The 22,699-nt window shown below is 36.9% G+C and overlaps 1 protein-coding gene across 7 annotated transcripts in view; it reads left to right on the top strand.

Moving 5' to 3' along the window:
• Positions 1–10,188: 10,188 nt before the first annotated feature.
• Positions 10,189–22,699, top strand: part of NTNG1 (netrin G1) — a 433,794-nt gene continuing 421,283 nt past the window's right edge. For 4 of the 7 annotated variants that reach the window (XM_051993197.1, XM_051993191.1, XM_051993196.1 and 1 more), the window contains exons 1-2: positions 11,309–11,854; positions 19,146–19,916. In XM_051993197.1, the coding sequence (XP_051849157.1) occupies positions 19,671–19,916 (246 nt within the window). In that variant the 5' untranslated portion in view covers positions 11,309–11,854; positions 19,146–19,670. Of the gene's footprint in view, positions 11,145–11,308; positions 11,855–19,145; positions 19,917–22,699 lie in introns of those variants that run through there. The other 3 variants (XM_051993193.1, XM_051993192.1, XM_051993194.1) reach the window with 3 other exon arrangements.

Here is a 22,699-nt window from a genome sequence, read left to right as displayed (position 1 = left end):
CAAAATTTGGGGGATCTATGTGCCTGTGAATGTGTCTTGCTATTTCTGGAAGAGAAAGGTCTAACCTAAAGGATCTTCCTTAGGATTATCCTTCATTTTGATACCATGAGGACTTTTCATAATAGAATACTGACACTTTTCTACTACTTTTCACAAAATGACAGCTGGTGTTCACAACTATTGCCAGTGGGAGCAGCAAGGTGGAAGGGTGGGGATTTGAAGTATAAAAGATGAACTCTATTAATCCTTCCTTGCCTTGATATTGGGAAAGATGCTGCCCTTTTATTTTTTTTTAAACTTTTTTCATATTTATTTTCCCAGTTACATCTGAAACAATTTTTAATCTTTGTTTTTAAAACTGTAAGTTTCAGATTCTCTTCTTTCCTTCCCACTCACCCAAGCTCCCACTGAAAAGGCACATGTGAAGTTATGCAAAACATTTCCATAAAAATCACATTGTGAAAGAGAATATAGATCACCTCCCACCCACCCCCTTAACCTTCCCCAAAAAACCCTTCAGGAAAAATAAATTTAAAAAAGAAGTATGTTTCAATCTGTATTTAGACACAATCAGTTCTTTCTTTGGGTATGGATAACATTTTTCATCTTAAGTCCTTCAGAGTAGTCTTGGATCATTGTATTGCTGAGAATAACTAAGTCATTTACAACTGATCATCTCACACTATTGCTGTTACTTTGTACTCAGTACATTTCACTTTGCATGAACTTATGGAAGACTTTCCATTTTTTTCCCCAATCAACCTGTTCTTTATTTCTTGTAGAACAATAGTATTCCATCATAACCATGTATCACAATTTATTCAGCCATTCCCTAATTGATGGGCATCACCTCAATTTCCTATTCTTTGCTCTGAACAAATAATGACAAGTATTTTTGTACATATATGTTCTTTTCCATTTTTAAAAAATTTCTTTTGGGATACATGCCTAGAGTGGCATTGGTAGATCAAAGGTCATGCATGATTTTATAGCTCTTTGGCCATAGTTCCTCCCATTTGCTCTACAGAATAGCTGAATCAGTTCACAATTCTACCTAAAATACATCAATTTCTCATTTTTATCACATTTCCTTCAATATTGTCATTTCCCTCTTCTGACCCATTTACTAATCTAATAGGTATGAGGTATTACCTCAGAAGTGTTTTACTTTGCATATCCCCAATCAATAGTGAGTTAGAGCATTTTTTTTCCATATAGTATAACTATATATATATATATATATATATATATATATATATATATATAACTTGATTAGTTCACTTCTTTTGATCATTTATCAATTAGGGAATTTCTCTTTTTTGTAACAAATTTGACTCAGTTTCCTATATGTTTGAGAAATGAGGCCTTCATTAGAGAAACTTGCTTCAAAATTCTTTTGGTGATTACTACTGCTAACTGTATTTCTTCCTGTTTATTCTATCCTCTTTCTCCTTTCATCTTGTTCCTTCTTAAAAGTGTTTTGCTTGTGACTACTCACCCCCTCCACTAATATGCCCTCTCTTCTATCACCTTACCTCTTCTTATATATCCCCTTCCCCTCCTACTTTCCTGCAGGGTAAGATAGATTTCTATAACTATATTGAGTATGTATGGTATTTCCTTTTTGAACAAATTTTGATGAGAATAAGGTTTATTCATTTCCATCTTGTATCTGTCTTCCCTCCATTGTAAAAGGTGTTTTTTAAATTTTTTATAGCAGATAATTTATGTCATTCAATCTTTTATTTTCCCTTTCTCCCAGCACATTCCTCCCTCACTCCTTAATTTTATTTTAAAAAATATTATCCCTTTATATTCAATTCATATCTGTGCCCTCTGTCTATATATACCTCTTCTAACTGCCCTAATAATGAGAAAGTTTTTATGAGTTACATGCATCATCTAAGAATGAAACAGACCAACATATATTAAATCTCTACCCCCTACACACCATTTCTCCTGTGATCTTTGACCTCTCTCTCACTACTATTTACTCCTATTATTATATACAGAAATTAGTGATTGTCAACCCTTGCCTTATATTTGATATCAATAGTGATGACCAAAGTTGGGAAACTAAGGTGGCTTGATAAAAGTCAGAAAAGAAAATTATACATCCAATATCTAGTAACAAGACTAGAAAGAAAAGAGTCAGGTTATGAACAGCTTTAAAAGCCAAGCAGAGGATTTTATAATTGGTAAAGATATAATAGACAGTCATTGAAATTTGTTGAATTTGGCATGTTGGGTGGTAATATAATCAGAGTTGTAGAGCTCCACCTGAGTGAATGATGGATAAGAATAGGGAAAAAATTGAAGGGAGGAGACTAATCAGCAGACTATTGCAATAGTTCAGCCATTAGGTTAAAAGGGTCTGTGTTAGTGTATTGGAAGTTTTAGAGAATAGAAAGGGACATATATGAGGCATATTACTAAGGCAGAACTGGGAGGACATATCAACTGATTGGACTTAAGGGATAAGAGAGACCGAGAAGTTGAGGATCACACCTAGGTGGAGAGCTTAGGTAACTGGCTGGGAAAGTGATGTCTGCAACAATAGGGAAGTTGGAAAGAGGGGAGAATTTTCTGGGGAAATATAATGAGTTCATTTGTGTCATTAGGTCAAATCTCCTGAGCCATGCACTTATGACTCCAGTTACTTACCAGCAGTAGCTCTACCTTGCTATGATAGCCAGCCATATCCCTAACTTCTATATCATTGCCCTATGGGGCTAAAATATATGACCTGGAAATGAAGTGGGGAACATTTGAGAACAATCATCATGAGAAGATACTGGATTTCTAACTAGATAATGAGATCTTCTGGCTTTATCTACTTTACAGAAGTGACTGTAAAATAGTTGGTCAGTGCTTCAGCCTGAATTGTTCTCTTTACTCTCATAGCATAATCCTCTATCCTATCTTCCTCTTGTCAATATTTGTTCAGAGAAATCATTCTAGAATTAATGAATCTAAGCAAATGAGAGGGCAGCATGGGGTAATAAAAAAGCAGTGGATATGAAATGACAAGACTTGGGTTCTAATGTAAACATTGTTATATACTACTTATGTGACCTTGGGCAAATAATAATCCCTCTGGTCAAAGATCCCTCATCAATAAAATAAAATAAAATTGGATCAAAGATATATAAATTCTATTCTTATACACCATTCTATTTTGAAAGCCTGTAAAATAATTCTTTCAGGGTTTCAAAGGCCATGATTTCCATTAGGGAAGGATAACATTCAAAATCACCACCTGAAAAGTTACAATGGGGTTAAAGGCTTTATTAAAGTTGAAAGTAAAGGAACATTTTTTTTAAGTCGGGAAAATTTGGTGTCTAAAAGGTCCAGATAAAGATGGGAATACCTAAAAAGGAAAACTAGGGCAAATCTTGTAATCATAGTAATTACTCAAGATATAAGTATTTAGTAAGGTAGTTAGGTGGCAAAGTAGATAGAACACTAGATTTGAGTTAAAATCTAAACTCAGAAACTTAGTAGCTGAGTAACCCTGAGTAAGCCACTTAAGCTCCATCTGCCTCAGTTTTCTCAACGATAAATGGATGTAATAATAACACCTAGCTTCCAGGGTTCATATAATGGCCAAATGAGATAATATTTGTAAAGCATTTTGCCTGGCATGTAAGCACTTAAAATGTGCTTGTTCCTTTCCCTCCATCTACTCCCTGTCAAGCATTGGTTATAGATATAAGCGCAAAGAGGGAAGCAATTCCTACTTACAAAGAGTTTTCATTTCAGTAGAACAGGAAAAAGTAGATATAAAAAGTTTTGTTATATAAATTTAAAGTGAATAAACAAATACATACAAAGCAACTAAATGTCAGATAGTTTAAGAAACAGGGAATAAGCATTTTGGAAGTTTCAATAAAGACTTTCTGCAAAAGATGATGCAGGAATTGTGTCTTGAAGAGAGGTAAGGGGAGGAAGTAGTACATGCCAAACATTTAAGATAACTGGTGCCATCTCAGTCATCATGTATGAGGAATAGAGGTAAGACTAATTTGTTTTAAAAGGCCAATGTTGCGAAAAAAGGCCCAATATTAAGACTGCAATAGCAGTCTCATGGGTTAGATCAGAGGACACAAACTAACACCTAAGGGTCCAATCTGGAACTCAGTCTAATTTTGTTTTTATCAAATTTATTTTTTATCACTGGATTAGCCTTTAAGCTGTGGTTTTCTAACCCTTGAGTTAGACAGTTATCTCAATTTACTTCCCTATAAATTATTCTACAACAACAAATTTGTTTTTAGGTCCCTCCTGGTATAGCCACCTGGACCCTTTATTTTGTACTGAAAGTCCTTCAGCACTGGAGAGCTCCTCTATCTATATAACCTGATCTATAACCATCCTTGGCAATAGACAAGTCTCCCCATAGGGTAAGTTAGTGAAGACTTTTTATCTGGTTAGTAAATTTGAGTAGTTATCCTCTACTTCCTCCCACCTACACATTCCCCTATCCCTATCACAAAATCCAACATATTCCAACATAATCCAACATATTAGAGTTTAGAGTCAAGATCTGTCATATGTCAAACCTCTATTCTGATTCATAGATGGAATAATATATAGATCATCTGACCTGGAGTGAGGGAAATCTAAATTCAAATCTGGTCTTATTATCAACTATATCATTTTGAATCAAATCACTTTTCCTTTATTTCAATTTTCTCACTTATAAAATTGGGAATAATAATAATAACATTCAACTTCTAACATTGTGAGATAAAATAATATTTATAGAGTATTTCACAATCCTTAAGGTGCCATAAAAATGCTAGCTAGCTAATATGTTCCACTCTTTTAGAGGATCCATCTAATGATCCCCACTACTCGTCTAGATACCTGAGATTTGATTGAGCTGTATTTGAATACAACTTTATTCTTATAGAACAGGTAATTGTATAGCTGCAAAGAATCCTGTACCAGTCCCCTCATTTTGCAGCCCTCCTTTTCTATCAACTTTCCATATCTTGTTCTCATTCTGTTTAATATTTTCCATCACTTAGAAAACTAATGAAATCCAAACACATATTGAACATGTATTTTCCCCTTTATTTTTCTTGCTTTTTTTGTCAATGTGGACACATGCTTGCCTTATTGTGTGTGTGTATATATATGTATATTTCTTGTTTTCATGGTAGGGGAGGGAACAGAGTAAGGGAGAGAGCTGAAAATAAAAATAAAATTTAAATTAAAAAAGTAATTTCTACCACTATGCTGTTTATAAATTTTCATTACAATAATTATTTGTCAAATTATTTGAGTTCTTGGGAAAGAGCATATTATAAGCACAATTTAATGACATCACAGAGCTTTTATAACTAAAACTTTCCCCCTGAACTCTTCAAGTTCAATAGATAAGAGTAGCAGAATCATTGACACAGCCCTTGTTCCTACCTTATTTATATTCCCCCTTACTTGCTTTAAGCTTCATAGTGATGCTGCCTCTTGCTTCCCCCTCCCTTCCATTACATGCTCTAAGGATGAATTTAAGTGAATTAGTCATCCTCTGTAGGAGAGAGTGTCTTCTTGCCAGAGGAGGTGACATCCTACTAGGAAGTAAAGGCCAGTTGGCATGATTCCATCTCCCACACTAGCTAGCCCCTAGCTTGTAATTCCTGTTTCCATTCAGCAAAGATCAGAAGGGTGGGAGCTAGGGGGCACTTCAAGGTAGCAATCACTCATCACAGCATAAAAGAGGCAGAAAGTCCTGAGGTGAACCAAAAAAATTAACAGAAGTAATCAGGACTATAAGTGCTAGTCTAAATCATTTGGCCCCACACATGAAAATCATCACCCCTAATTGAGTCTAGTATTTTTAAGTTGCAATATAGTAAAAGAGAAGGCACATAAAAATGAATAAAAAATAGCTAATCCTTAAAACTTCAATATTTATTTTCCCTTCAAAAAAGAAAATCAAAGTCCATATTTTGTAATAACTTTCTTTCCCCCCATTGCTTTAACTGAGCTGTTAATTTTATTTATTTCCAAATTACCATTTGCAGAGTAGTTTATTAGAAAGCATTGCTGTGTGAGAGGTCACACACTCTGCATCAGTCAGTAACTAGCCAAAATAGGAACAAGGGTATTACCTAGTGGTCACCTTTCTTAACAAGTTATAAAACACAACAGTAATTATGGACCTACACACTCACCCCATTACACTATAAGATGTGGTTGAAATCATTAATGAGAAATCAATTCATTAAAACTATGGCCTTAAAAGCAGTAATTTAGAAAAGGTTCACTGACCCTTGCCTCTCCCACTCTTCCAACACCAACATAAGTAGCTTATAAGTGAATAAAGAAACTGAGTTTTAGAGAGAGGGGTAAGTAGGGCAGCTGGAGTCAGGAATTTGTCACTTGTAGGAGAAACCACATTTATATAGCACTTCAAAGTTTTCAAAGCACTTCCCTCACTAACCCATAGGCACTTGAGATGAAGCTGGGGCAAGGGGGGGGGGGGATGGGGAGGAAGTAAGCAAAATGATATGAAATACTCTAAAGAAATGTAGATAGTAAAAATTTATGAATGAAAAAAGTGATTGGATGGGTGAAAAGCTTTTATTAGACATCTACAGTATGCCAAAAACTCTATTAAAAACTAGGGATATAAATACAGAAATAAGACTGCTTCTTATTTCCAGAGAAGCTTAGATTTGAAGGGCTGAGATTTTATTTCTTAGAAGCAGCTAGGTGGCACAGATAGAACACTAGACCTGGAGTCAGGAATATCTGTTTATAATCCAGCCCCAGATACTTACACACAGCTGTGTGACCCTAGAAAATTCATTTAACTTCTTTTTGCCTCAGTTTTCTCAAGTGTAAAATAGGGATAATAACAGCAACTGTCTCCCAGTGTTGTTGTGAGGATCAAACGAGATAGTAATTGTAAAGTACTTAGCACATACTAGGGAGTAAGACATCACATATAGGAAAGTAGTAGCCAAGAATGGATTTTTGTTTAGTTGATAAAGTTCATGAACCTTAAATCAGAAAGTTCTGGTTTCAAATCACCACTCCAACACTTTACTACTTGTAAATCATTTACTTTCTCTGTACCTCAGGGAAAGCGATGAGTTATTTACCAAGTCTTTAGATTGGATTCTACATTCCTGGAGGGAGTATATAACTCAGGGGAAGAAATCCTAGCTTTGAAGTCATAGAGCCAGGGTCCTGAATTTGACTTTCCTATTTCCTACCAATTTTGCTAGTGGGCAAATAATTTAATCACTTTGAGACTCAGTCACCTCATTGGTAAAATGGATATAATAAACTTTCAAGATTTATCTCATGGGATTGCTGTAAGGATCAAAAGAGTCAGCTTTTACAAAGTTCTTTAAAAATCTTAAGTACTGTATAAATATCAGTAATTATTATTAACAACCCTAAGGCTTAACTCCTCATCTATAAAATCAGGTGTTGGATTAGATAAGGGAGATCCACAGAATCTCAAAGAATTCTTTTACAGATTTCAAGTCCACAATTTAGATGGATTCACTATATGCATTTTATTTTATGTATTTTAAAGCATATGTATTTATGTGAAGGAATCCATGAAATTTACCAGCCTGTCAACGGAGACTATGACATGAAAAAGGTTAAGAATCCCTGCACTAAACAATCTGTAATTGTCTTTACATTTCTAAATGTATGAGGGAGTTTCTCACATTGGGATGCCACATACTTCCACACATCTTAAAAAGGAATAGCAGAGAACTCCTGAGATCTCTTCTATCTCAATGATTCTGAGAGCAATGTAACATTGTAAAAGAGAAAAGAAAAAAACAAGACAGTTACAGGGTAGAGTAGAAAATTTACAGTAACTCTGTCACTAAATGAGTAGTCAAAATTCAATATCAAGATGAAGAACAATGACAGTGAAATTCATTATTTATGAAATATTTGCTATGTGTAAGTCATGGAGTCAAACATTGGATAAATTTACTATATAGATGAATAGCAGTCTTCATACAGGGCTAGACGACTACTTGTTGGTGATATCATAGAAGGAAGGAGTCTTTAGGTATGGATTGGATTAGAATCTAATTCAGATATAATCTGAGATCCTTTCAAACCGAAACATTCTATCAGTACGTAATCAGGAATCAGGAAATCTAGTTTGTTGATGTTGGTTGGTGTGACTGAACTTGTGTAAAGATTAATAGAAAATTGATTACCCGACACATTAATTTAACTTTCAGAATGTTCGATTTGTAATCCAAGGATGTGCCATTTGAATTACACTTCGGCAATTTCCATTTGGAGCTGGGTTATTTACCTATCTGGACTCAGTTACTCAGCTATGAAATTAGTCAGTTTTGCTAAATGACCTCTAGATTCACATTCAGCTCCAAATTTGTGAACTCATGACTCCTCTGAGATAGCCAGAGAAGATTCCACTTCCTCAATAGTATCAAATTAAATTTGGCAGTGGGACAACGTAAAGGGGGCTGCTGGTACAGTAATTTTGAAGGATGTTTTATTATTATTTTTTGGGGTATCTTATAATTCAAAATGGTTTTAAAAAACTGAAATAATTTGCAAAACACTAGAATCTCCTAATCTCTTTCTTTGCAACCTCAAATGATTAGAAGGAAGAGACAAGGGGGAAAAAAATTAACTGTCAAGGAGTTCTTGATAAGTCTGGAGTTGAGAGGGTGACTTTTTGCTCAAACATTTAAAGCTAAATCACTATAAAGTAGTGGATATTTACTTTTCAGATTGTTCTTTAAGGGAACAAGCCAGAAAAGACTGAGCTCTGGGGCAGCCAGAAAGAGGAGGAGAAGAGAAAGGGGGAGAAAGAAGAGGAAAGAGAAGAAGAAGAGGGCAAGAAAGAAGAGAAAAAAGAGGGAAGGGAGAAAAGAAAATGGAAGTTAAAAGTTTAGAAACACAAGTTATCCATTTTATAAGGGATACTGTAACAATAGGTGATTTTTCTCAAAGTGGAAGTTTCCTCCATCACTGCAAACCAACTCTCTCTATAATTTCGTAGATAAGTTTTAGGGAATTGTCTCATGAAAGTCAGGATAATAAATTTAGAGTGGGAAGGGAAGTTAGAGGTCACTTAGTTCAAATCCCTCATTTTATGGATCAGAGAATTAAGGTTTATAAAGGTTAAATGATTTGCTCTGGTCTTATTGACTGTAAATAGCGATGTCAAGATTTGAGAAGTTATTATTATTATTACTATTATTATTTTCAAGATCAACAATTCATTTATCATTTTTCCTTTCCTTCTATAACCATTAATAAAAAGGAAGAAGATTGAGGAGTTGCTAAATCAAAAAAAAGTACCTCCCTGTGAATTCCATGTAAAAGTCATATGATGAAATGGGTGGGGATAGGTGGGAAGGAAGCACCCATGATCTTCGTGTTTCTCTCTCTCTCTCTCTCTCTCTCTCTCTCTCTCTCTCTCTCTCTCTCTCTCTCTCTCTCTCTCTCTCTCTCTCTCTCTCTCTCTTTCTTTCTCTCTCCCTGCTCCTCTTCCCACCTATATCTTCTCTATCTTATCCAAGCTGCCAACTAGTGATGAGGGAGGGGAGACATAGTGGAGAGTAGAGAAATAAATCATTTCCCTGGTACACTGTATTTAAGAAAAAGATGCATGGGAGGGAAGCCCCTGGCACAGTTATTTGGGTGGCAGTCTCAAAGGTGAGGGAGAAAAGAAGAAAGGAGAATGGACTATCACACCCGGTCACAAGGTGGGGATTCACTCTCTTGGAAGGGTCACGGCTTCAAGATCTATTCTTCGCTTCCCGCCATCCCCATGCCTAGTCCTTCCAACTACTAAGTGGTAGTCCTTTACTTTCAGAGTGGGTGATGTAATGTATATCCCTCTCTCTGTGTGCCCTGCCTGCCAGTATTCAGAGGGGGAGGGAATCCAAAGACCCCTTGAGATGTGATGATACGGGGTTTCCAAAGACAGGGGACTTTATCTCTATGGTGGGAACCGGGAAGGCTCCTGCAAAGCACGCCCCACTTTCGCACTCTACCGTGCCCTATTAGGCTCCGTTTCTGAATGAGGAAGACACAGATACCGGCGCTAAAGTGCCAAGTGGTGAAATCTGTAACTGGAACTGTAGTCGAAAGCCAGGATCCGAAAGACTACTTCTGGTCAAGCCAAAGGGCGTGATTGGGGACAGTGAAGGGAGGGAGGGTGGGGTGGACACTAGGCGTGGGTTTTAGTGGGAGGTTACTAGGGCTGCTTACTAGAGGAGAGAGCCTGCTCGCGTGGAACCAGAAGAAAAGGGGGTCCAGGAACCACTCCAAACACAGTGGTGGGGGCGCAGCAACAGCAACAGAGAGCCCGACGGAGTTAGGACCGCTCGGAGCGTCCAGGTCTCGAGGTAGTATAAGGTTTGCAATCCTTCTACTTACTGCCAGTTGCAGAAGATTTCGCTTTTAAGTGAAACGTACATGCCACCCATCCGTGGGCTGCTGCTTCTCTGAGCTTGCTTTCCCCCCTCCCTCCCTCTTTCCTCCACCTCCTTCCCTTCTCCCGTCTTCCTGTCTCACTCTCCCTTTAATTTGTGTGCGCCCCTAAGTTTGTGAGAGAGCTCGCTGGCCACACTGAGGCAGGGTCCGTCCGGGCACGGCGCCGGGGGCGGGGGAGGCTGAGCTGGGGGAATTGCAATCCAGAAGGATCTCGGGCCATGTATATTTCATCAAATGGACTTTCCAAGTGTCTCGTCTGCCAGCCATCAACGCTATGTGCGGTGACATTTCTGACTTGAGTAGAGGAATGCGTGAAGGGAGCCCTGGCGAAATTGGTACGAGAGGATCTCCTTGGCGCCAGTGCTAATTGTCCTGATTTATGTCCCTTCTGAGTGCGCTCAACGTCTTCATCGGAGATAAAATGAGAGCGGTACTAAGCGGGGCAGAGCCGCCCGAGTGCTGCATCTGATCACGGGGAGTCCGGGCATCCAGGCGTCCTGCAGCTCCGCACACCAAACAAACGAGCAAACACAAAAAAAGGAAAGAAAGAAAAAAGGAGGGGGTGAAAATAAAGAAAACACAACAGCCACCGGGAAAGCTTCAGTAAAAGTTTAAGGCGAAAAGTGGGAGAGGTGGCGCGGGGAGTCGCAGAAGAAGAGTGAGCAACTGGGGAGACTGAGGTTGCCTGCAATTTTATTCTTATTATCATTACATTTTTTTTTTTTTTGGAGGGAGAGGCACCTTTCCTTCCTTCCTTCTCTCTCTCTCTCTCTCTCTCTCTCTCTCTCTCTCTCTCTCTCTCTCTCTCTCTCTCTCTCTCTCTCTCTCTCTCTCTCTCTACCTCTCCTCCCACCCCTTTCCCCCCTTTCCACTCCCCCTATCTACCTGTCAAAGTCACTGATCTTTTTGCATTTCGGAAGAGGAGGATACCAAGGAGGAATTCCCTCTCTGGGGTCTCAGCTTTGAAAGGGCCAACTCCTCCCGGGAGCCAGATCTTTTCCCTCGGCACCGGGCGAAGGTAATTAAGCAACGGGGCGTAGATTGCTGTTGTGAGGGCTCTCTTTCCACCACCCCTTCCCAGCCCCCAGCCCCTAGTCCCACGCCCTCTCCTCTGGACTTCTGGAGGCAAGTGGAGCAACTCTGCGGTGGTGGGGGCGAGCTCGACGGCTCCTACTGGACTCCCTGAACCCCTCCTAATCTTTCCGCCCCTGTGCCGGGTCCCCGCGCTCGCCCGAGGAGGCACGGCTGGGGAAAGCAGCCTCCACCCGGCAGCCGCGGGCTCCGATGCTGCCGCTGCCGCCACTGGACGCGGACGAGGCTGGGAAGGTCCGCGGCAAGGAGCCGTCTGCTCGCCTCCCGCCTACTGTAACAAGGGCAAATGGTCCACACGGTAAGTGCAGCCTCCCTCGCTCCCTCCCTCCCTTCTTTAGCGACCCGCCCGTTTTCTTCTTTTTCTTCTTCTTCTTTTTCTTCTTCTTTTTTAACCCTCCCTTATCCCCGCTCTCCACAACCTATGGCCCCCCCCAACCAAAAGAATCTGTAATGCAATCCACAGGCAGGAGGGCTGGCTCCGGGGAATGGGAGAGGAACTTTGTAGTGCACCTTTGGAAGACAGCCTGTGTGATATGCATGTGTGCACCAACACACACGCACACACCACGTATGTGCATGTGTCAAGGTGCGCCCATCAGGTAACATAAAAGTACTGGTCTCACCCACCTCTGGATCAGGGTCTGTGCCCTCTACCTAACGAGCTGGATCGACATTAATGTGTCACTCAGGAAAATACCTGACCACACACCGGAGTATCTGTCAGGTTTATTTTGATAATTAGCTTTGCCTTGGGTGGGGGGAGACTTAAAAATCTCTCCCCCCCCATTTTTTTTTTTGTTTGTTTAGTTCTTTTGTATCCCGGGTGGCGTTGACTAAGCTGAGAGGCTTTTGAAGTCTCTTTCTTTTAATCCCTTTTATTGGTGCAAGATTAAAGCATTACTATCCCATGCCCTGCAGCTGGGAGAGAAAGAAGGATTGAAAGAGGAATAGACTTCGGAATGCAGGCTGAAATATTTTCTCAGATTATTTACTACCATTAAATGAATCAGTCGATGGATTCAGCTGGGGAAATTGAATTGCTCACAATGCTATTCTCCCCTGTATGGATCTGTGGATATCTATATATAATACAAATAATACCGAATATTATTGGGCTCAAAATAACCAATTAAGTGATTCATACAGGGAAAAGTTGGATACAAAAAGAAACTGCGCCCTCTGCTGTTTCTTTTGGTACCACAACCGGGGACCAATTTTTCAGGATCCACTTAAGAGTACCTTGTCCTTGCACTGGGGATGACTTGCTGCTATTCTAAAGGACCTTTTGTTCGCAAGAGCTAGAGTTGGCTCTCCTGTCATTGCATCAAGTATAGGCGGAGATTTGGGGGGGGGAGCGGAAGGGGGAAAAAGTATTATTTTTTTCCCCGTTGCCTTTTTAGTGGTTTTCCTCTGCGGGTGACTAATTAATCTAGTACTTCATATATTGGCATGTCATTGAAACTCCTCTCAGTGCATTCAATGTGATTCCACAACCTTCCCTTCCCCCATCACCATCTAATTAAATTCAGGCTCATAAATAAAACCTCAAGCCATCCTCATCAACTTCTTGGAATGAACATTAGCAAGCAACCTAGCTTTCTCCCCCTACCCCCTCCTACTTCCTCAGCCAAGGACATCAAACTCATCAGGGTTAGTGAAGGAACATGTCTCGTGGCACAAGGATGCTAGGGAACCAGAACTTTAAATTGAGAGAATAGAAGTGATTGGATAAACAGGGCAACAAGCACAAAATCTGCTAGAAAAAGAGAACACAGGCCCCTCACCAAATAAAGGAGCCGTCCTGTATCACAACAGCGTGTCAGTCTTTGGAATAGGAAAGACTGAGAATTCCAATAAGCATATGGTGAAGTTGGCACATCACTTGTTCTGGAAATAAAGCCCAGTTTTAGGATGGAAATTACTAAAAGTGCCCTCCCTCTCTACACAGTTGAGAAATTAAAACTTTAGCCTGGGAAAACAGGGAAAAAAGCCACATCTTTCTTAAAGTACATTTACTAATTAAACTTCAGAAGAATTAATGACCCAAGAACCCAAGTTTATTGGAAATAGGTAGTCTTTACTGAGTATCGTTACTCATGGATGTTAGCTAACCTATTATCAATTTTAGACTCAGTAACTTGGCTTGACTACTTCCTTCCACCCCGTTCCACCATAGCAAAAGAAAAAGCTGCCTCTAAAAAGATGTGTTGCAGATAAAGTTGTTAGCTTTTTTTTTTGTTTTGTTTTGCTTTGTTTGTTTACACTTTACCTTACTTTCTCATTCCCACCCCCCCTTTTTAATCAATAACAAAAGAAAAAAGAAAACAGAAGGCCTTCACATTTGAACCCTTTCTCTATATATTTCTTTCTATTGCTACATGGATCCTATCTGGAATTATTTTTCAGATGCCATAAAGTATGATATTTTCCCCCACTGAATGGTAACATCACAATACCATGGATTCCATGCCTTGGTTACTAGTCCAATGATGTTCCTCTTCTGAAATTCAAGAATACACGAATCTGGGGAAATTGAAAAATACAACAAAGTATCATTTGTTTAAGCCCCAAACTGTTTTTACATTGAATTTTTAGTTTGGGCAACTTAGTTGGGCAACTCATAAGAGAATTGTTTTTTTGAGGGTGGATAAAATGTGATATTGTTGCTATCAAGTATGTAAAATTTATGTAAATATTTATCTTGGACAACTATTTTACATTGAATCATACTAGAGATAGCATTCATATTTATATAACCTCTTAAGATTTTAAGTGTCAGGAAGATTTTGAAAGAGGTACTGACAGTTTCAAAAGCTTGTGTGGAAAGAAAATAATTCTTTAGACATTTGAAGTGCTCATGTACATATGATCAATATCATCTCACAGCATAGACAAAAATCTAGTATAGTTTTTAAATTTGAATGCTCCTTCAACTCCTATAGTTTAGGTTTCAAACTTTAGGTGCTTATTTCCATAAACTTCCATTTCTGAAAAATGTGGATCTTCCTGGTTTCACTGGCTGGAAAAGAGGAGAATTTAGTGTTTGGCTGAACAACCAGAGAAATTCAATGGGAATGAAAGCCAGCTTTTCTACTAGGTTCTTTGGCTGAAATAATATTAGGAATTTTAATAATCAAACAGATTGCTTAATGCTAAAATCTAAAATATACATCCCACAAAGTATATGTTATCTAGTTTTGGTGGAATGTTTTCTCCTGAAGAAAATGGGGACTTTATTTAAGTGCTTTAGTTATGTTCAAGATCAAAGGCTAGGTGAATGATTATAATATCCCATGATGTAAATATTGTATACTAGTAATATCACAAAGCAATCCAATTCTTTATATTTTAATAGGAAGAATTAAGAAAAGTATTATTGCCAACTTATATCCAATGAAGATAGTTAGAACCGCTTACTTTATTACAAAAGATAACTAACTGAAAAGTATGATTCAAGGTATCTTTTTAAAAGATGACATGGGCAGTTTGATATATTTTTTTCCTATTTAGGAAGTTATAATTGATAAGTAGTTGTCTATGCTTTTATCAGTTGAGATACTCCTAATAAAATATGATTGCAAACTACATTATTCTATTTCTCTCCATTTTAGAGGACATAAGTTTATTAAATTAATGTTGATGGGGAATGGATTCATAGGCTCCAATTCCAGATGCCCCCTGAATTCAAAACCTACAGTCAATAGAACAAATATCAGCCCAACCATACTCCAAGTGTGAAATTCTATTCAAAATGGAATGCTAGAAGCTATCTAAAATAACTAGACCATAATGTTTGGCTATAAGACATTGAAAAGAATTTGCAGTTTATTTTGGAAGCATTGTCCAGCAATCATTTTAACTATAACTATTTGCAGCTACAAGTTTGGGTTTTCTATTTGGGTCAAAAGAAAGGGCCTTTGGAACACTGTAGAAAGCCATCCATGGTGGAAGTGAGTCAGCTATATGAATCTTAAAAAAACAAAAAGATGTCTGTATGCATGCCATTTTTTATAGTATATTCCTTCCCTGATTAATAATATCTGTCAGATAGAGATGTATGAAAAGATATATATATATGAACATTTTAGCCACATATTTATTCAATGATCTGTGTATTACCAAGCACTTATAGCCTGGTAGCAAGAGTTTCTGTCCAAAACAATTCTTCAGTGTTTGGGGTTGCTGACAGATCCAAAGACATTACTTAATTACTCTGAGTTTTTAAGGGCTGCTGAATAAAGAAATGGACATCACAAGATTTGACCCTGTCAGAGAGCTCTTATGGTATTGCATATATTTAGAGGATATGGCACGTGAGAAAATTCAAAGCCTGAATTGCTTTGTAATTAATGCAGCTACAGCCCAGAAGGGATAGCCCCAGTGTGCTAAATGCCAAAATATGTCATTGAATACTCCTCTTTGCATAATCAAGCTGCCCAGTCCTTTGTGGCTATAACTTAGACTTTTAAAGCCCAGCTAAAATTCGAGTTTAACCCAGTTGACTGTATTGTCTGATGGAGACCAAGACTGTAAGAGACTCAAAATTTAGATTTTATAAGTCATTTGGTTATGTTCTTTAGGGAACATTTTTTTCCTTTTATTGATTTATATTTTTAATAGTAAATGTCTGAATTGGTAACAGGTATTCCCCTTCCTCCCCTCCCCAGTTTAAGATTTAGATGTTTTGTTTTTTTTGAAATTTGGAGAGTTAATTTCCTTTAATTTTTAATTGATCTGATTTTTTTTTTAAGTCTAATGCAATCTTGAGAAGGAGGCGATTCTCCAAGCCTAGATCACAAAGTGAATGACACTACAAAGATTAAGAATAATAAAGACAAATAGTATAATTGGGTTATGAGAGCCTTGAAGACCCCCTCCACGTGCTCTTTAATATACTTTGGTCAATGTCTTTCTCTGTGTCAATAGGAGCTCATTAAATGGCGATTCTGCAGACTAACTCAGCCATGCTGTATTAGTTCTTGCCAAAGCCTGACATTTTTAATACATTAATAATATGTCTGTAATGTAATGGAAAACTATTAATCACAACTGGTTATGCGCCAGAAATTTAAGCTATAATTGGCTGCTTCTTGTCAGAGATGTCTGTTGCTCAGTCCTACATTTGCCTAATATTTAAATATCTTGCACTCCTCTGCATTTTTTCCCTTGTCAGGGCACTATGGTAGATCAATGTGATAGTATATAATTCCATGTAATGACCATCATTATAACTGGGAGTCCTTTCAGTTAGAATTTCTTATATTGAAGGATTGTTGTGTCATGAGACATTAACAAGTACAAAACTCTGTGCTCATACTGTATATATAAATATGTCCATTTACTTTCTATTTTGGTAATTTAGATAGTGAGAGCACTGTTTACTTTGCTTGAACAAAGCTTAGAAGTTACAGTAATTTGGATGGAAAAATGGAGAAAGGATAGAATTACCAATAATGAAAGAGTGGGGTAACTTGAGTTCTTTTTGAAAATCAATAAAGAGAACTTTTGGGATAATTCAAATTTATAGTTTTAAAAGCCTAGATTTGGTGTTTGTCACATATAAAACAAACAAGAAACCACCACAATGCTAGCAAAACCAAACTCCAAAGCAGCTTATTCCAACTTCTTCAAGATAGAATCTGCAATTTTCACTAATGATTTTTTCATATATAATGGTTAAATTTATATGGTTATACAGTTAAATTTAAGAATGGAGAGTAATAGTTTCAGGTCTAGTAGATTTGTCACTCTTGTATAGCAGTGCCTTTTTTCCTCCCTTTAAAAGATCTGTTAGTGAAGGTATTCACATAGTAAACATGTTCAATGCACATATCTAAACAATGTTACTTTACATCACTTTTAACAATTTCAGAAATCATTAAATTGTTTGACAAATGTGTGTTTCTAAAAACATTAACCTTGAGGCTGCTGCTTAGAAATGGGAATAAAAACAGAAAGAATCCTCAAATAGTCACAACATATAAGTCTATACAGCATTTTATTAGTTTAATTTTTTTTTAAATGTGCTCCATACAAATTTTACTTTATCTTAAAAAGTGACAGATTCAGATTTGTAGTTTATACATGTTTAGACAAACTACTGATTATTTCTTCATGGAAATTCAAATATTCAACACACTTCCTAATAGAAAGTATTGCAAATTGCAGCTGTATGATAACATTTTATGAATGGAATATAATGAAAATTGCACTTGCATCCATAAAGCAATTATTATAAATTACTTTGCTATGGAAACACTATTCAACCATCTGTTGGCATTTTGTAGAGTCTGTAGCTTAGTTCATTTTAAGATGGTGCATTATTTAAGTATGGTAAGCCCTCTTATAGGATTGTTTTGAAGACAATTAACTTGCATGTTTTAAAGAATGCTGTATGGTTTGAGAGGTCTAAGATGTTCATATAAACTGCATTTTGGTCCTTTTTGGATTGGAAAATAAAAATCATTTTTCTGGGTACAAAATTGCATATAGACAACAAATCAATTGATTATCTAACCTATTTTAGTGTTTTTAATTACTTCTAGATCTAAAATGTAAATATTTGTTTAGTTTTGGCAACTAGCTAGCTCAAAAGAAAAAAAAAAAAGTTGTAATTTGGATTTAGGAACACCTTTGTGTCCAAATGTGAATTGTCAGTAATGGCTGTTAATTAAATCATTGTGACATGATAGATTTTTATTTTATTTTAGAATAAATGTCTTATCATTCTGCTTCATGGCCTGTTAACTTGCCCTCTTCTATTTTTATGTGTATGTTTTAAATTGGGCATTTTGCCACAGAGATCAAAGTTTTAGTAGAGGACATAATGTTGGCCTTTGGTACAAATTTTCTATTCCTATTACAGAAAAGAAAGAAATGACATCTAAAAAAAGCTAAAAAAAAAGATGGAAAATCCAAAAAGGGAAAAATTTGCTCTTCTAGATTTATTTTTAAATAATTTTCAGTGAACCAAGTCTCATCTCTATCACTAAATACAGCTAAACAAAAGATTCTAAGTTCTTCCAATACTGATGAGTAAATCCAAAGGGACAGCCTAGTGCCAACAATACTGTTTTTCATTCAAGCTAACAAAAGCTGAGAAATGTAGAAGGAATTTGGATATCTTTAGGGTCCCTTTGCCAAAAAGACAAAAGGCATACTCGTAGTTGTCATTTCTTTGTCATTGTAATAAAAGAGCTCATTTCTCTCCATTGTTCTCTTTCAGGATTTTCCAGCCCTGCCAGCTATATGAGAAATGTTTAAATCTGGCTATTTTCTCTTCATTTAGCCTATATAGAAATATAATTTTTGAACCAAAAAGCCCCCCAAAACCTCTCCAACTGTAACTCACCTGCAACAGCACACACGTGCCTTTGTTATGGAAGAGTTAAATGCTTCATATCAGAATGCTTCCCAATGTGAATGATTTCTGTGGTTTGCTCATTCTAGCAAAACAGCCACAGTAAAGGTTATCCATATTACACCAATTTGCTTTCTATTACATCAAAACTCCCAAATGTCAACATATCAGACATTTGGTAATGCATTGATTCTGGGACAATAACTCTTACTCTTATTGTTTTTAAAAGGATGTTGGTGCCAGAAGAAAAGAATGATTGATGGGAAACAGACACCGGGCTGTAGACACTCATCCTTTTGCTTCAGATACTGATTTATCAGCAAGGCTGGGCATCCCTTGTGAGCCGTGAACATAGAGGAGGATCACTCAGGGTTATCGGCAGTACAACTGAAGACCTACCACTTTGCTAAATTATCATCCCTTCTTGGACATTTGTTACAACAATAAGAAAAAAATCAAAACAAAACAAAGCAAGATCCAACAATCCTAGAGATAAGTCCGGGACAAAGAAAGATACTAGGGCTGGTTTTAAAGGCTGTCACATGAGTATGATAGGCTTCCACCAAAGTCCTCAACTTACACAAAAAAGCACTATATTCTAAGACATCACCACTCTTGGTTTTGAAACCTGCTTTGAGGCCACTTTGTGTGCATATACTTTTGACAATATACAGACCAATATACATCAAGAAAGCAAAATTACAAATCTACCAACTTTGTTTCAGTCCTGGTGAAGTTTTCAAAGGATTTAGAGATGTATTTGTCAAGATTCTTATCAATCCATGCCCTTTGGGTTACTGTGTCCTCAGTGATGCAGCACTATCCATCAGTGTGGGGACATTATGATGTATGTAAGACTCAGATTTACACAGAAGAAGGGAAAATTTGGGATTACATGGCTTGCCAGCCAGAGGCTACTGACATGACAAAATATCTGAAAGTGAAATTGGATCCTCCTGACATTACCTGTGGAGACCCACCTGAGACATTCTGTGCAATGGTGAGAAAAACTTTTAAAAAGAGTATTTCCAGGTTAAGTGGGGGCATGACCTATATACACAAATGCTCAAAATATGAAGACATAAAATAAGTGAAATCCTCAGGTAGCATATTTGCTTTAAGTATAGCATAGCATCATTTTACAAGTAGGCTTCCTGAATTTGTAATGATAATTTATACAGTATCACGGATGCACTGAGACTCATGGTTGGCTTCCCTGGAAAACAGAGGTTTTTGCAATAGGAAGTGTATTGTAAGAAAGACTAACTGAACATCCAATTTCAGATCTGGGTGTCTTAAAAGAGACTTATTCTTTTTGATTGCTTTAATGTAAAACCCTGGAAATGGAATGGTGATGGTTAAAATACCTTCCAATATAATAATAGCAATAACAATATGATCATATAATTAGTTACCATTATAATAATCATGTAGTAATAGTAGTAATGGTAGTAGTAGTAGTAGTAGTAGTAGTAGTAGTAGTAGTAGCAGTAATAGAAGTAGTAATAATAGTAGCAGCAGCAGCAAAAGCAGCAGCAGTGGTAGTAGTAATAGTAGATCAGGGTACAGATGGGTGGTGAGTGACTTTGAGTCTTAGATTAGACCTTAAACATGGGTGAGGTTTTCCCCTCTTCCTGGGTTTGTCTCTATCAGGAAACAGCTAGGATTTGAGCTAGTTAGTTAGTGATCCCTCTCTCTTCATTCCCTACAAGAGCTACAGAATCAAAAGAGTAATAGAACTGGCATATTAGAAAAATGCTTCTTAGGAAAGGACATTACTATCAAACATATAGTTAATTCTTGGAAGCCAGCAATTCCAAGGCAAAAATTCAGATATGGGTTTGGATTTGGGAAACAAAATGACTTAAGAAATTGTTCTCTTCATTCTTCTATTGTTCTTTGGAAGGTAATGAATGGGAGAGGAAAAGGATAATGTGTCCTAGTGGACAGAACATTGAATGGGGAATTAAGAGACTTGGATTCCATTCCTGGTTCTGTCTTTGAATAATGGGATTACCCTGGGTAAATCATTTAATTTCTGTAATTATCTTTAAAATAAGGAGATTCACAGAATTTCAGAATTCGGAGGGCTACTGATGACCATTAATTTTAACTTATACCTGTAAAAGAATTCCTTCTTCATTGTCTTTGATAACAAAAGACCTCCAGTAAAATTTAAATCTTATGTCTTTGGAGACAGCCTATTTTATTTTTCTAAGTGGCTCTAATTACTAATCAATCAACCAATAATCATTTACTAATCATGTATTATGTTCTAGGCACAGTTCTGGTAACATAAAGCCAAAAATGAAACATCCCCTGCCTTTAAGGAGCTTACATTCTATCAAGAAAGACATATCAAGAGGACATTTTCCTCTTTTTAGCATCCATTTATTGATTCTGGATCTTACTTTTTAGGTCCAAGGAGAATACGTTATAAACCTATATAAACTTACAAACCTAAATAGGTTTTTTCCATGTGACAGCCTTTTAAATATTTGATCACATTGACTTCTCTTCCCCAGGTTAAATATAATCAGTTCTTTCATCTGATTATGATATAAAATGCTTTTGAGTCCCTTCATCAACTTGGTTGCCCTCTTTTTACATATTCTCCAATTTACTAATGGTCTTTTTATATCATTTTAATTAGATGGTTTTTTGGTCCTTGCCAATTTGAAATTTTATGATTTTGTGGGTAATTTTTAGAAATGGGGCATTAGGATACCTATATTGGATTTTTTAAATAAAAGGCCAGATAGGCAAATATATCTAAAAAGTAATAATATATAGTGTCATGATGGAAATTAAAGGGATTAGGTAACTTTTTTCAATATTATTACTTTGATTTATACCTGGCTTTTATTTGATGTAGGAAATGTGATTCTATTTTCCTCCAACATGACGAATATGAGGATGGTGCTTTTTAATACATTTCTTACCTGACTTTATTGTTTTGAACCTGGCCTGGCATTTTCAGAATACTGAAACTATTAATCAAAGTAACATCTGTTCACCATCCCCAGTGAGTTAAATTAGCATAAGATCATCTTAGACCTAGCATTTCAGAAAAAGGCTTTTTAACAGGAAACAATTTTGAGCAATAAAGAGCATTTTCACCTGAACACCATGGGCTTGCCATTTTTCAGGAGTGCCTTTGGGGACTGTTTGAATTATAAGCTGGACCTGATTTTGTAGAAAGTGAGGAAAAAAAGATTGGCTATTAGATGTCACTATGACTGAAGTGCTTCAGAAGTCTAAATATTTCAAAAAGAGGACTTGTCTGTCTGGGAAATGGGTCTGTGCTAAGCAGATAATTTGAAATACGGAAAAAAAGAGATTTCCCATAGAAGGTGATTATTTACAAAGAATTACAATTTTTGTAAGCCTGTAAAAGAAGGAAGAAATTTGTTATTTTATAAAATATGTTTAATTGTTTCTGACAAAAGGAAGGAGGTGAGCTCAAAGCATTATTGTGAACCTAGGAGAAATTGTATGGTATAATATCCAACTCCTTAAGGTGTAAGAAATGCCCTGTAATACTTCTTGTGATTCAAATATTCTATTCTACATAGTTCTTATAATAGCATGACTTTTTAAAAACTGTTGAAGAATGCAGACAAGAGCAAAAATGTTAGAATAGAGTTTTTCTTAACTGTAATTCTAAATATCATGAACCTGATAGAACTTGATCAGTGGGTGGCTTACCTATGTATATCTCCTATCTCTGGTTGTCTCATTTATATAACTCCTCTGAGGGAAGCAGCATGAAGTAGGGGAAGA

The sequence above is a fragment of the Antechinus flavipes genome, chromosome 4 (assembly GCF_016432865.1).
Source record: "Antechinus flavipes isolate AdamAnt ecotype Samford, QLD, Australia chromosome 4, AdamAnt_v2, whole genome shotgun sequence".
Taxonomy (NCBI): domain Eukaryota; kingdom Metazoa; phylum Chordata; class Mammalia; order Dasyuromorphia; family Dasyuridae; genus Antechinus; species Antechinus flavipes.
This window is presented reverse-complemented; position numbering and strand designations above follow the sequence as displayed.